Raw genomic sequence first — 14,653 nt, forward strand, 5'->3', positions numbered from 1 at the left:
CAGACTACCCTGATTTAAATCCAAGTTCACCGAGTTACTATGAGAACTTGGGCAAGTTATACACTTCCTTTATGCTTCAAGTTCCAAATCTGTAAAATGAGGACATTAATAATAATTTACTTAAAATACGGTTGTGGAGATAAGGATATTTAAGTACATAGAACAGTGTTAGGAACTAAATAAGCCTTCAATAAATGTTGTATACTAATATGGTTGTTAATAGTTGCCATCATGTCAATTCCAACTCATGGCAACCCCATGTGTGTAGAATAGAACTGCTCCATAGAGTTTTCAAGGCTGTGCCCTTTCAGAAGCAGATCACCAGGCCTGTCTTCCTAGGTGCCTCTGGGTGGGTTCAAACCTCCAATCTTTCAGCTAATAGTAGAGTGCTTAGCTGTTTGCGCTACCCATGGACTCCTATCACTAACATTACCAGTAGTAACAGATATCACCAGAGAACTTTGTGAGGATTATTGTACCAGGGAAAAAGAACAGGATTCTGAACAGGCCAAATAAAAAGGTCAAGGAAGAGGAACCCTAAAAATTAAAAAAAAAACCAAACCCTTGCTGTCGAGGCAAGGAAATACCACTTTAAGGACATCTTTAGGTTCTGGCATTGGAGATTACCCATGGACTCAAAGTCAACGGCACCAATTTCAGTAGTAGACTATCTCACTCCTTTCCATGGTGGAGAATAGCTGGGATTCAGAAGTAGCATTCAAACCAGTGGATCAACAAACGGAAAAAACAGTACAATTATGAGTTCAGACAGAACTTTTAGATAGAGCCATCAACTAAGGGGCCATGGAGTGCAGTTGAAGTGTTTCACTTAAATCTCTGTGGAAATGATTTATAGGCAAGACTATTCTTAGATTTCATCACAGCCCAGAAGGACTTCTGAATTCTCCCTATTGGTTAATGGCAGTTGAATTTAAAAAAAAAAGAAAAAGGTGGTGAGAATGAGTTTGCAAATGGTATGAATGATCCAATACCAAATGACTGAAATATTTAAACAGAAGAAATTCAGAGATCATTTCAGACTATAATAGTCTTTTTTATGTTTTACAAAAAAGATGAGTATAGTCTTTATCTTCACGTAGGATTTAAATAATGTAATGAAGGGACAGGATTGTGAAGCACAACCCAATCAGATATTCAATCGCATTAAAGCTCAGAGGAAGCAAACGATAAATTTTTAAGATATTTGAAAAATAATGAGTTTGTTTTCTGGAGCAGATTTCAAGTAGGAGAGTAATAAGGTAGAAGACTGAAGAAATCAAAAAAGAATCAACATATTAGAGAGCCTTGTATCTCTAGATAACAAGTTTAAAGTTTAATAATAAGTAAGGGGACACTACCGATGTTAGGAAATGACCCTGACAGTAAGGTGGATATGGAAAACAAAGAATTGGAGGCAAAAAATACCGAGAAATCTATTAAATTTCACTTAGCCTCTGCCCAAAAAGCTCCTCTTGTCTGAAACAGCAAAATCTCTTTTGTAATGATTACTTTTTTTATAGATCTTATTTTGTCTACTAGACATCGTAGAGTTTATTGGTTAGAGTATGAACTCTGGGGCCAGGCTACTTGAGTTTAAATCCCAGTTCCACTGGTTTCTTGGTAAGGAACCCGTCTGTGCCTCAGTTTTCTTATATATAAAACAGAGAAAATAATAGAACCTGCCTCAAAGTGTTCATATGAAGATGAAATTTCTTAATACATGTAAAGTGCTTAAAACAATGCCTGGCACACGGTAAGTAGGATAGAATAAGCTATTACCATTTTTAAGTTTCTTGAAGGCAGGAAAGTGTCAGATTCATCTCTGTATCTCCAAACATGTGTAATACAGTAGTACTTGGTAATTGTTGAAAGAATGAAAGAAAAACAATCTAGAGTAGCTGTACTGCTAATGTGACACAAGAATTAACAGGATTTGGCAGATGACCGAATAAAGACAGTGCGGGAGAAGGAAGATGCAGATGTCACTGAGATAGCAAACTTGTATGACTGGGAAATTAAAGGAATCAGGAAGCAAAACCACTTCTAAATAAAAGGGGGAATGGAATATTTGCTTTCATATTTTAGGCTAAAAAGACTATGTCAAAACAGCTTTGGTAGGACTAGAACTCTAGAGAGAAGCAGGGGTATAATCATAGTTTTGGAAGTCTGCAACAGTAAAAGATCCTTAAGGATACTGGTTTGTAATTGAGATTTTTCCCTAATTAAGAATACCTTCACTGCACTGATTTCAAATTAGTTAGGTGGTGTTGTCTTCTTATTCATCATCTCATCTAAATTAGCTTAATTGATATAAATTATAGTTAAGTACTAAAATTATATGCAGTAAAATACCCATGTTTAAAAGATCATTAAAGAAATTCAACCTTTTTATTGGGTTATCCCTATAACTAAATAGTAAAATATTAAAAATGACAATAATAAAAGATGAATTAGAACTTACCCTGAATCACAGAAACAGTTCCATAGTCCTTGGCCATGATTCCATAGCAAACGATTAAAAACGCGATTGAAAATCCGATATAGATTTAATTCATCAACATCAGGTACCCTCCAGATGCGTGGAAGAACTGTACGAATACTTGTTCTCACTATATCCAAAACCTAATAGAAAAACCAAAGTACTTCAAAATCTAGGTATGTGTGTGTATATATCTAAAATTCAAAGATGAATACATATATCTATATGTGTGTATATATCTATATAAATATATATATAGTAATTAAACAAGGGTACTGTATTTTTATGCAAATAACACATGCCTTCAGCATTTGTTTGCCTCTCTCCCCTACAAGGCACCTTCACAAGTGCTGCCATGCCAATCCTCCTCCACATGCTGCTATAAAAAAATTAGCATAGCCCACTTATGAAAATACTTTGATTGCGGGGGAGGGGGAAAACATGCAGAAGGCATGCATTACCTGCGTTAAAATACAGTATTCAATAGATTTTTGCATTTATGAAACTTTGGTATATGACAGAAGTAGCAAGTCAGACCACTGAAGTAAGAAAGGACTGTTCAATAAATGGAGATTTAAAAACTAATAATTTTTTACAGAAAAAATAAAGTTGAATTCTTTCTTGATTCAACTAACAAAAGTCAACTCTAGAGGGAATAAGGTCTTAAATGTCAAAAACTAAACATTAAAAATCTTAGTGCAAAGTATCGGTGAATATCTCAGAAAAAAAATTACTTAGGTTACAAAAAAACATGGACTATAAAAGATTAATAGATTTTGATTATATTAAAATTAATAACTTCTAGTCATCAAAAGCTACCATAAAGAAAATGAAAGATCAAGTTATAAACTGGGAAAATATATTCAAAATATATACATCCAACAAAAGATTAACATCAAGAATATATAAAGACCCACAGCTAACATCATACTCAATGGTGAAAGACTGAAAGTTTTCCCCTTAAGATCAGGAATAAGACAAAGATGCTTGCTTTCACCACTGATATTCAACATTGTACTAGAAGTTCTAGCCACAGCACTTAGAAGAGAAAAAGAAATAGAAAGCATCCAAATCAAAAAGAAAGAAGTAAAACTATATCTATTCACAGATGACATGATCCTATATATGGAAAATCACAGAGATTCCATAAGAAAGCTATTAGGGCTAATAAAATAATACAGCAAAATTTCAGAGTACAAGATCAACAAAAATCATCTGCGTTTCTATACACCAGCAATGAATAATCTGAAATTAAGAAAACAATTCCATTTACAGTAGCATCTAAAAGAATATAATATCTAGGAATAAATTTAATCAAAGAAATGAAAGATTTGTACACTGAAAGCTATAAAATATTGCTGAAAAAAATTAAAAGAGACCTAAATAAACGGAGTAGTTGCATTGATGGTTCAGTGGTAGAATTCTCGCCTTCCATGCAGGAGATCTGGGCTTGATTCCCAGCCAACGCACCTCATGCACAGCCACCACCTGTGAGTGGAGGCTTGTGTGTTGCTATGATGCTGAACAGGCTTCACTGGAATTTCCAGACTGAGACATACTAGGAAGAAAGACCTGGCAATCAACTTCCAAAAATTAGCCAATGAAAACCCTATGGATCACAATACAACCGATCATGGCGATGGTGCAGGACTGGGTAGCATTTCATTCCATTGTGCATGGGGTTGCCATGATGCAAGGGCAGATTCAATAGCAGCTAATAACAACAACAAATAAATGGGAAGATATCTTTTGTTCATAGATTGGGAGACAATATTGTTAAGATATCAATACTACCCAAAATGATCTACAGATTCAATGCAATCCCTATCAGAATTATAACACCCATTTTTGCAGAAATGGAAAAGCTGTTCTTCAAATTCATATGGAATTGCGGGGGGCTCCAAATAGCCAAAACAATCTTGAAAAAGAACAAAGTAGGAGTGTTCACACTTTCCAGGTTCAAAATTTACAACAAAGCTACAATGATCAAAACAGTGTAGTACTGGTATAAGGATAGCTATATAGACAAATGGAATAGAATTGAGAGTCCAGAAATAAACCCATACATCTATGGCCAACTGATATTTGACAGGGGTGACAAGTCCATATAATGGGTAAAGAATAGTCTATCTGATAGATGGTGCTGGGACAACTGGATTTCTACATGTAGAAGAATGAAATTGGACTCCTACTTCACACCATACATGAAAATTAACTCAAAATCAATCAATAACCTAAGTATAAGAGCCAAAACCTTAAAGCTCTTAGAAGAAAACGTAGCAGTAAAATTTCACGACCTTGTATTGGGAACATATTCTTAAATATGACACCAAAAGAATGAGCAACAAAACAAAAAATTGGAATTAATCAAAATTAAAAATTTTTGTGCATCCAAGGACAAGAGAAAGAGAACAATCTTAATAATATAAGTTTAAAAAATACTAATCAGAGATTACATACAGTATGATTCCCTTTAAATGGAATTAAAAACAACTAATTTAAAAATAAAAACACTTAAGGGGAATACACATAGGTATATTCAAAATATATAAACAAAGACAGCAAAGGACTGGTGAACACTGGATTCAGGATAATGGCTACCTGGGACGTGGGGAACCAAAGAGATGAAGGGAATCATTTGGTTAGATATAAATTATTGCCAAGATCCTAGCTTTTGTCTTGGGTGTCAGGTTCACAGGTGTGAATCTTAAAATTACTAACTAAATAAAAGCAGGTCATACATGGACCACTAGTGAGAGAATATCATGATTAATCCAATCTGGACAACTAAAATCCTAGAGATCCTAAAAAACAAATTGTAAACCCCAAAAAGCCATTTTGTCTAATTCACATGTACTTAACATTGATGTAATGAAAGTATTTTTAATCAAAACCTTTTGTTAAAAAAAGTAAATATAAACAAATAGTTATTCTAATTTCAGTTTACCAAAGTATATTTTTCACTCTTTTTCTTTCTTTTTTTGGTACTTAATTAAGAGAAATACTTATAAATATGAGAGTAAAAGATAAAAGAGAGAAAAAGACAATTCAAATATAAAGGTTGAGTGAAGATATAATTTTTCTCAACAGGCACAAAACCTAAAGAATTGGAAGCAGATGGAATAAGAATAATTTGTTTCTCTTTACAACAACAGCAATGTTTAAAGAAGTGATATTAGTTATCCCTGATCGAGGCAAACTTACGATAAACAATGGGGTAAAAATTAATTTAATTAAAAAAAATTTCAAAATAACAGTTTATTTATAGCAGAATATCCAACTAGAATATTCCTAGTATCTGGAATATCAATCTGTTCCAGCTACCCTCACTGTGACAAGGGAGCAGTTATGCAAACCCCATAGTAAGAAGTTCAGGGGTATGTCAGTGTAAGGGAAGGGGAGTGAGGAGGGATAATGCATTCTGTAATAACGTAGCTTGTGAAAAAATTGCCCTGGAAGAGCTCATTATTATAGATAATGAATGCTTAATTATCAAGAAAGACTTAAAATTTTTTAACATGAATTATTCACCGTAATACTGATAGAATATGTATATCAGACATTAATTTATTTTTATTTTTTAATAATTTTCATTTAAGATATTAATTTAACTCTTTATACTTCTTGATGTAGAACACAGTACTCAGGACTAGTGTGATATAAGAATCAATGCTAGCAGTAAATGATAAATTTAAATCATTTCTCAATTTTCTTTTCTACTTAATGTCAATGTATTAGTGAGTAATAACAAGCCAAAAGTCATAATGCAGGAAGAAAAGAATAAAAAAGTAGCCAACATAATCCATAAATTGATCCCAAGAATAAATATGAGTTCTGTGTAATAACTAAAATAAGAAAGAATTGTTGATTTTACTGGGAATTTTAACATTACCTTAAGATAATCAGTTTTCACACTCTATTATTAAATATTCAATTTTTAAATGATAAATCACTTAAGATTATGGTGTATTCATTTCTTTTTAAATATACTTTCTGGTAAAGTGCATATAATTTACAAGAACCAGAGAAAAGGACAACTAACACATACTGGTCGCCTGCTCTGTGCCTAGCACTGTGCTAGATGCATTACTTAGAGGAGACTCCCTTGGGCTACCACTCTGTATGTATTTTATTCTTAATTTAGAGGGAATGTTAAAAGCGTGATGGTCTGATATCCATATGCGTCTAAAAACAGCAACTTCAGAATGGTGGTATGGTGTTAGGGATGGGGAATGCTTCTGCTCCACGCCTAATGTTTCCTCTCATATGGAAATGGATAAAACTTCAGGCTTCTCAGCACCCCACCAAGCACCACGGCCTGAGGAGCAATGGCTGTGATTGGTGAAACTGGCATGGTCTGGGCAACACATGCACTTCCGCCTTCCTTTCTGGAGCAGCCCACTGGGAATGTTTTGAATGTTCTTCCTTTGCTTCTCTTTCCCTTTAGTTTTAAAGAAGCCTCCCCAACAAGGCAAGTCCCGGTCCCCCCATCCTGGGGGGAGGGATGAATAAGAATGACCTGTAATTTTGGAGGGCAGATTCAGTTCAAAGAAATGTCAAAATCTGGTGCGCTGGGCAAGGAACTTTGGAAATTAAATGTGAGAAGCTTCTAGCGGGCTGGTGCATGTGGACCTCCGATTATGTACAGAACGTTTGACCTTGGTTGTTTGTAGGGGCTTATTTCAGGCCTGTTGTATAGCTGCCTTTTAACTGTTTCGACCTAGGCAAGAGGCTGCAAGGTATTTTAAGCTTTTCAGATCACTGTGGCTGGTGGACTTGTTCCCCACAGTGGCTGTTCTTCTAGAGGTAATAAGTCTGCATATGCCAGGACTTTTAAAAAAAAAAAAAAAGCACTCAGGCCTCAACAAAAGTGTAAGCTTTTTGTACATACAAGAGCTGAGGTCAAGGGTCTCTGAAAAGGCACAGATCCTTCTACCCTTGGGGGTAGAAGAGTCTCAGGATTATTGGCAGCAGAAGCTTGACCTTGAACTCTTTGTAGTCTATCTGTGCTGGCAACAGTGGTCTCCCTAAGCAAGTATACTTTAACAAGTCGGGGAAGTGGTTTGAGAGGAGACTGGGGCAATAGGCAGGCCAAGAGAATTGAAGACTTTGTAGACTGTGGAAGGGAAATTGTATTCTATTTTAAATGCAATGGGAACCATAAGTAGTGGAAAGATATTTTGTGATTTACATCTTTAAAGGCCACTCTGAGCACCTTTTGGGGGCTGAGAGTGTCTTGGTTGGTATGACTGAAAAGAAAAATGGTGTCACCTTCTTGGGAATCAGCTCCCTGATGGAAGCTCAAATTTTACAGAGGGTTGAAGAAGTGGCGATCCTGGGCTGGTTAATCCTTGGACTGTTTAATTCTTAGGTTCATTACTAGAAAGTCTGTTGTCTGCATACGGAAGCCACAGTCCCTGATATCAGCTTTATCAATAAAAAAGATAACATTTAGGCCTCCATATGACATAATCCTTTGTCTTATTTATCAATTGGTTCAGAACATGGCCAACACAGAAAGGTGGTATTTATCAGGCCTCTCTAACTCCAATAAAGGGATATAAGCAGTCAGTGCAGACAGAAGGGAGCTGACAGTGAGAAAGACTTTAGAAGTATGGCGATTTATTATGCATTTATTGTAAGAGCAAAGTATCTTCACGTATCTAGTGATAAAATATAGTGACCAAGAAGAAGTGAAATTGTGCTCATTATATTCTGTTTGGGAACATGAGAATGTAGGTAATCCATTTCAGGAGAAGCTAATAAATATTGTTAAAGTAATAAAAGTTATGGTACTTAAAGTGAGAAGCCTCAATTACCTGGAAAATTACACTACCAGTGTAGTTTTTATTCCATTGATAACAGATCAATAAATTAACATGGTCTTAAAACTCTGCCTCTCTCCTGGACTGAGATAAAAGCCTCCTAAGTGATCTACCTGCCTCTACTCTTGTACCCACAACCAGCCCCTAAAGGGTGATCAGAGTGGTCTTTTAAAATGTAAATCACAAAGTATCTTTCCCCTACTTATGGTTTCCACCACATTTAAAATAGAATACAATTTCCCTTCCAAGGTGTACGAAGACTTCAATTCTCTTGTCCCTGCCTATGGCCCCAGTCTCATCTCAAACCACTCTCCCCACTTGTTTGAGCGCTGCAACTACACTAAGCCAGTTGCTGTGCAGTCGATTCTGACTCATGGTGACCCCGTGTGTGTCCGAGTAGAACTGTGCTCCACAGGGTTTTCAGCGACTTAGTTTTCCAAAGTAGATTACCACGCCTTTCTTCCTAGATACCTCCGGGTGGATTCGAACCCTATCCTTTCAGTTAGCAGCTGAGAGCATTAACAGTTTATTCTACCCAGGTATTCCCCAACCAGACTAGCCTCCTTTCATTTCCTTAGAGCCAGTGAGCACTTCCCTGCCTCAGAGCTTTTGTACTTGTACCTCCCTGTCTAGAATGCTCACCTACTTCCCACACTGCCAACTCTCCTCCTGATTGGTTCCTTCTCTCCCATTAGGTTTTGCTCTATTATAACTCTTCAGAGAGGCAGTCCTTGATGATCATTTTAAAGAAGCCACTGCAGTTCTCCTTTATCACCTAAATTAATCTCTATCACATCATGCTTTTAATTTTGTTCCTATAACTTTTCACAATCTGTATTATCTTTTTATCTACCTATTTTTTATTTTCTTCTTTTACTAAAATGTAAGTACTATAAGGTGAGGGACCTTGCCTGAATTATTTGATAGTCTCATATTCAAAGAAGTGTTTATCTGACTCTACTAGGCCCAAGATAAAGTCATTTATGCTAAGCTCCATGTCAGCAAACCAAAACCTAACTAAATCTATTTCCTATAAATGCCTGACCTTCCCAGAGGCCAAAACCTAAGCTAACCAATTAGGACTTGCTTGCTCAGCTTAACTGAGTTCAAAGTATCCCCTGAATCCCAAATAAGGAAAGAAAATGCCTGCTATCCAGTCTGGAAGTACTCAGTACAGCCTCCTTGTTCCTCTATGTCTGTGCCTATAAAACCCTTCCCCTTTGTACCAATCTTCAAAACTCTTGTCTGATTTCTAAACCACACACTTCTCAATTCATGAATGGCAAATAACGCTTTTGTGTTCATACACAAATTTAATCTTGTGGAAATTTTATTTTTAACAGAACCTAGAACAGTGCCTTGCACAAAATATTCAATGAATATATACATGTGTGTATATATATATGTTACATATATATATGTTAAAAGAAATGAATAAAAATCTTTCCTATAAGCATTTTTAAAATTTTTTTCATAATATTAAGTCTTCAAATCCATGAGCATGGAAAGTCCCTCGATTTATTTAGGTCCATTTTAGTCTCTTTTAGTTTTATGGTTTTCATTGTGTAAGTTCTTTACATCTCTAGTTAATTTTATTCCTAGGTATTTTATTTTTTTAGATGCTATTGTAAATGATATATTTTTTTTTATTTCTTTTTCAGATTTTTCATTGTTGGTGTATAGGAACCCCACTAATTTTTGTGTGTTATTCTTATAACTTACAACCTTGCTGAATTCTTCTATTAGTTCTAGCAACTTGTGGATTCTTTGGGATTTTCTATATAAAGGATCATGTCATCTGCAAATATAGTTTTATTTCTTCCTTTCCAATTTAGATATCTTTTATTTCTTTTTCTTGCCTTATTGTTCTTATTGAATAAAGTGATGATGGCAGGCAATTCCTGAATCATTTCCCAGTCTCAAAGGGAAGGATCTCAGTCTTTCTCCATTGAGTATAATTGTTAGCAGTTAGTTTTTCATATATGCCCTTAATCATGTGAAGGAATTTCCCTTCTATTTGTATCTTGTTCAGAGTTTTTTAATCAGGAAAGGGTGTTAAATTTTATCAAAAGCCTATTCTGTGTCCACTGATATGATCATGTGGTTCTTTTCCTTTGTTTCATTAATGTGGTGTATTACATTGATTTTCTAATGTCAAACCATCTTTGCCTTCCTGGAATAAATCCCACTTGGTCATGGTGTATGGTTTTCTTAGTATGTTGTTGGATTTTGTTTGCTATAATTTTTTTTTGAGAATTTTTACACCTATATTCATGAGGAGGAGCCCTGGTGGCATAGCAGTCAAGCACTCAGCTACTAACTAAAAGGTCAGCGGTTAGAACTCACCAGCAGCCACTCCACAGGGAAAAATATGGTAGTCTTCTTCCCTAAAGATTACAGCCTAGAAAACCCTAAGGGGCAGTTCTCCTCTGTCCTCTAGAGTCTCAATGAGTAGGAATCGACTCAACAGCAATGGGCAATGGGTTTGGGTGGATTTTTTTGTGGGGGGGTATATTCATGAGGGATATTAGCCTCTAGTTTTCTTTTCTCATGATGTCTTGTCTGGCTTTGGTATCAGGGTAATGCTAGCTGCACAGAATGAGTTAGGGAGTATTCCTTCCTCTTCTATATTTTGGAAGAGTTTGAGTATGATTGGTATCAATTCTTCTATGAATGTTTGGTAGAATTCACCAGTGAAGCTGTCTGGGCTCGGGCTTTTTTTGTTAGGAAGTTACTGACGACTGATTCAGTCTCTTCTCTTGTTATGGGTCTGTTGAGATTTTCTACCTCTCTTTGTGTTACTTTAGGTAGTTGTATGTTTCTAGGAATTTACTCTCATTACCGTTCATTTACTCAGAGTTTACAAGGAAAAAGGCAGGATGGAAGTGATTGTGGGAGATAATGAAGGAGTTGACAAATTAGTAAATAATCAATCTCATCTCTGAGGTAGAGATACTAAGACTAAATCTCACTTATTCAATGAAGAGAAGTTTATTGGGTTGAACGTGGGACTAGGTACTACTAGGTACTACTGAAGATAGAAAAATTAGTTATAACCCCTGCGCTTAGTGAGAAGAGACTTTACATTTTTACAATAAAATCTAGGAAAGCACAGGCATACAAATCGAGGAAACAAGAATCCAAATCCTCCATCTTGCCTCTAAGTCTTCACATAAACCTTTCCTCCGCCTGGAACGATCTTCTCCTACCTGTTCACGTGGTGAACTTCTATTTCTTAGCTCAGACATCACTTCTTCAGAAAGAACTTACCTGCTCCTAAACTACTGTATGATCTGTTAATGCCCAGTTTTTCCCCTATTAACAATCATCACACTTTAATTTAATTTCCTGTTTTAACTAATGGAGACTGTTATCTATATAAGGATTATGTTCATCTTGTTTTTACCATATCCCCAAGGCTTAAGACAAGGCCTAGCAATTAGCAGGTGCTTGTGTCAGTGTGATTGTTGCAAGAAAGTGAAACCTATGCAGAAAAGGTAAAAATTAAGATAACACTTACTAAGGGTTACTATGTGCCTAGCACTGTGTTAGCACTTTTACAAATATGAACTCATTTAATCCTCAAAATAAAAACATGAGGTACATATTGTCGGTCCACAGTCCATTTCCAAAAGCCATGAGGCTAGATTCCATATCAAACATGTTACTATTTCTGCAGAAAACATGTGACTACTCAAACCAAGAGATCACAACAACACATAACTCCTACCAGGTCATTGTCACCAAATGAGTTCAAGTAGGTTAGGTTTTGCTGCCTAATGGTCATGAAAAATTTTTTACTTTGTGAAAGCATACAGGATCTCATTTTATAGATGAGAAAACTCAGGCATAGAGCAGGTAAGTAATTTACCTAAGATTACTCAGCCAGTAAATAGACACCTGTGTAACGAGACCTTTACTCTTAACCATTACCCAACATGCCTCATAATTACTTTGTCCATATCTAAATAGCAAAAGCTTTGAAGAGAACCCAGTTGTCCCTTCTTAGATTCAGATTCACTTTTAGTCAAATGATATTGGGAAGATGGGTGGGGTCACTGTGTATAAACAAGACTGCTAAGGCACCCCCTCAGTCAGGGACATTGAGTATGGACTAGTCTGCTTAAAAGACAACACAGATGAGGAGACAATGACTGCACCTTCCACAAAACACCTACTGACTAATTTTAGGAAGGTAGAAGGCAGGCCAGCAAGAACAGATTAAACAAAAAAACCCAAACCCATTGCCATCAATTCCACCTCATAGCAACCTTATAAGACAGAGTAGAACTGCCCCATAAGGTTTCCAAGGCTGTAATCTTTATAAAGCAGGCTGCCATATCTTTCTCCCTTGGAGCAGCTGGTGGGTTTGAACCACGGACCTTTTGGTTAGCAGCTAAGTGCTTAACCACTACCCCACCACGGCTCCTTAAGAATTGACTAGGATGAAGTAAATTAGTACCGGTTTTATTTATGACACGTTTCTGTAATTCTGGATGCTTAGGAGTTAGAAGAAAATGAGTGGAAGACAAATAATTTGTGAAACATAAAAATAAATGGTCATCAAGGTGCCTTTTGTGTTTATCTGTGGGCTCAAGTGAGGCTAACTTATAGAATATAGGTATCTATTTCCTTACAATGTGACTTTTAAAAGCATCTCAACCCGACATTAAGCTCTCCAATGGAAAAAATAAATGGAAGATTCAGTCAATGACATTAATAAAACGATTTGTCTTTTCCATATGAAATATAGCACATTTGAAGGCATAAAGCATACAGACAAATTCATATCTTGCAAGAACATGCAGATGTTGAATGACAAACTGCTCCATATGGCTGAACAGCTGGTCCTAAATTAAAATAATAGCATGAGGTGAGGGAGGTTTAGAAATAGCATTAAAAACACTACATGCTGTACTAATGATGCATGCAGCAACCATGGCTATAGGGTAAAGGCATCTTTCCTGATGCAAAACGAAAAGCTCTGTGCAGCATCTATGTCAGCTTGAATAAAAAAGAGATGGAAAATAATATCAGAATGCATGCAGAAGCAACTACAGTAGGTATTAAGAAGAAATTGCTATTTAGAGAAGAAATATTTGATAAACAAGGATCTCTTAGAACCCTAAAAGAAATGCAAATGTACTACAACCTTAATATGACTACTTATTTCTCTTCATCCTCCAATCTTAGTTTATGCCTAGCTATCACATAAGAGAATAAGCTTTTCAGCAAATTTGGCATTCTTCACAGCTCAACAACACTGTGACAATTTTCCTACTTCATACGTATTCCTTACAAACTATATAAAGCAAATACATTTTTGGCAGAAAGCAAAATTATGCACGTGTCAAATGAGCACAGCATGACATTAAATAAGATTAACTGTTTCCATTATCACCTGATGAGGATTTTTTTCAGTATTTAATTCCCATACCCTTGACCTCTAAATTTTACAACATTAAAGGAAAGTTTAAAGTAGGGAAAATAATTTTATTTTCAATAACACCAAAAAGAAAGTATGATGAATGTGAAGGACCTTGTGGGTATGGCATCCTAATCTTAGAGTTTTACAACATTCTAATGAGCAATCAGCAAATGCCTTGATCTTGGAACAGCAAAAGTGAGATATATATCTCAACAATGGTCTCTGAATGAAATTAAGAGATTTAAATGAGATTCTTGTGCATCACACACCTAGTACACTGTTTGTTAGGCCTTCTGATATATGAAAAAGCAGAATAGTATTACCTTGTTTTGCTACTGCTGCTTGAAAAGCACATATCATTAATAAAGGAAGGGAACAGAAAGAAGATGCTGGATTGCTATTGATAGAGTTCATAACAGTTTTTTTTTTTTAATTGTCATAATTAAATGAAGTTTACATTTCAAGTTAGTCTCCCATACAGAATTTTTTTTTTTTGCATACATTGTTATGAGACCCCAACCGCTCACCCCATTCTGCGACAGCACACTACTCCCCTCCACCCCTGATTCCCCATGAACAGTCAACCAGCTCCTAACTATCTGTGCCTTCCCATCTCACCTCTGGACAGACGCTGCCCTTTTGGTGTCTTGTATCCACTTGACTAAGAGTCACATCCTTCACAAGTATCACTTTATGTCCCACAGTCCAGTCCAATCCCTGTCTGAAGAGTTGGCCTCAGAAATTGTTTTAGTTCTGGGCTGATAGAAAATCCAGGGGCCATGCTTTCCGGGGTGCCTCCAGTCTCAGTCAGACCATTAAGTCTGGTCTTCTTAGGAGAATTTGAGTTCTGCACCCCATCCTTCTACTGCTCCCTCAGGGACCCTCTGTTTTGTTCCCTCTCAGGACATTCATTGGTGGTAG

General features: G+C 36.1%; 1 protein-coding gene across 2 annotated transcripts in view; it reads right to left on the reverse strand.

Annotated features, from left to right (window-relative positions):
* Window positions 1-14,653, reverse strand: part of TTLL7 (tubulin tyrosine ligase like 7) — a 166,100-nt gene that overhangs the window by 15,549 nt on the left and 135,898 nt on the right. For both annotated transcript variants that reach the window (XM_004369093.3, XM_023731455.1), the window contains one exon: window positions 2,462-2,622. In XM_004369093.3, coding sequence (XP_004369150.1) covers window positions 2,462-2,622 — 161 coding nt within the window. The remainder of the gene's footprint in view (window positions 1-2,461; window positions 2,623-14,653) is intronic.

This window comes from Trichechus manatus, unplaced genomic scaffold (assembly GCF_000243295.1).
Source record: "Trichechus manatus latirostris isolate Lorelei unplaced genomic scaffold, TriManLat1.0 scaffold00003, whole genome shotgun sequence".
NCBI classification, from domain to species: Eukaryota; Metazoa; Chordata; class Mammalia; order Sirenia; family Trichechidae; genus Trichechus; species Trichechus manatus.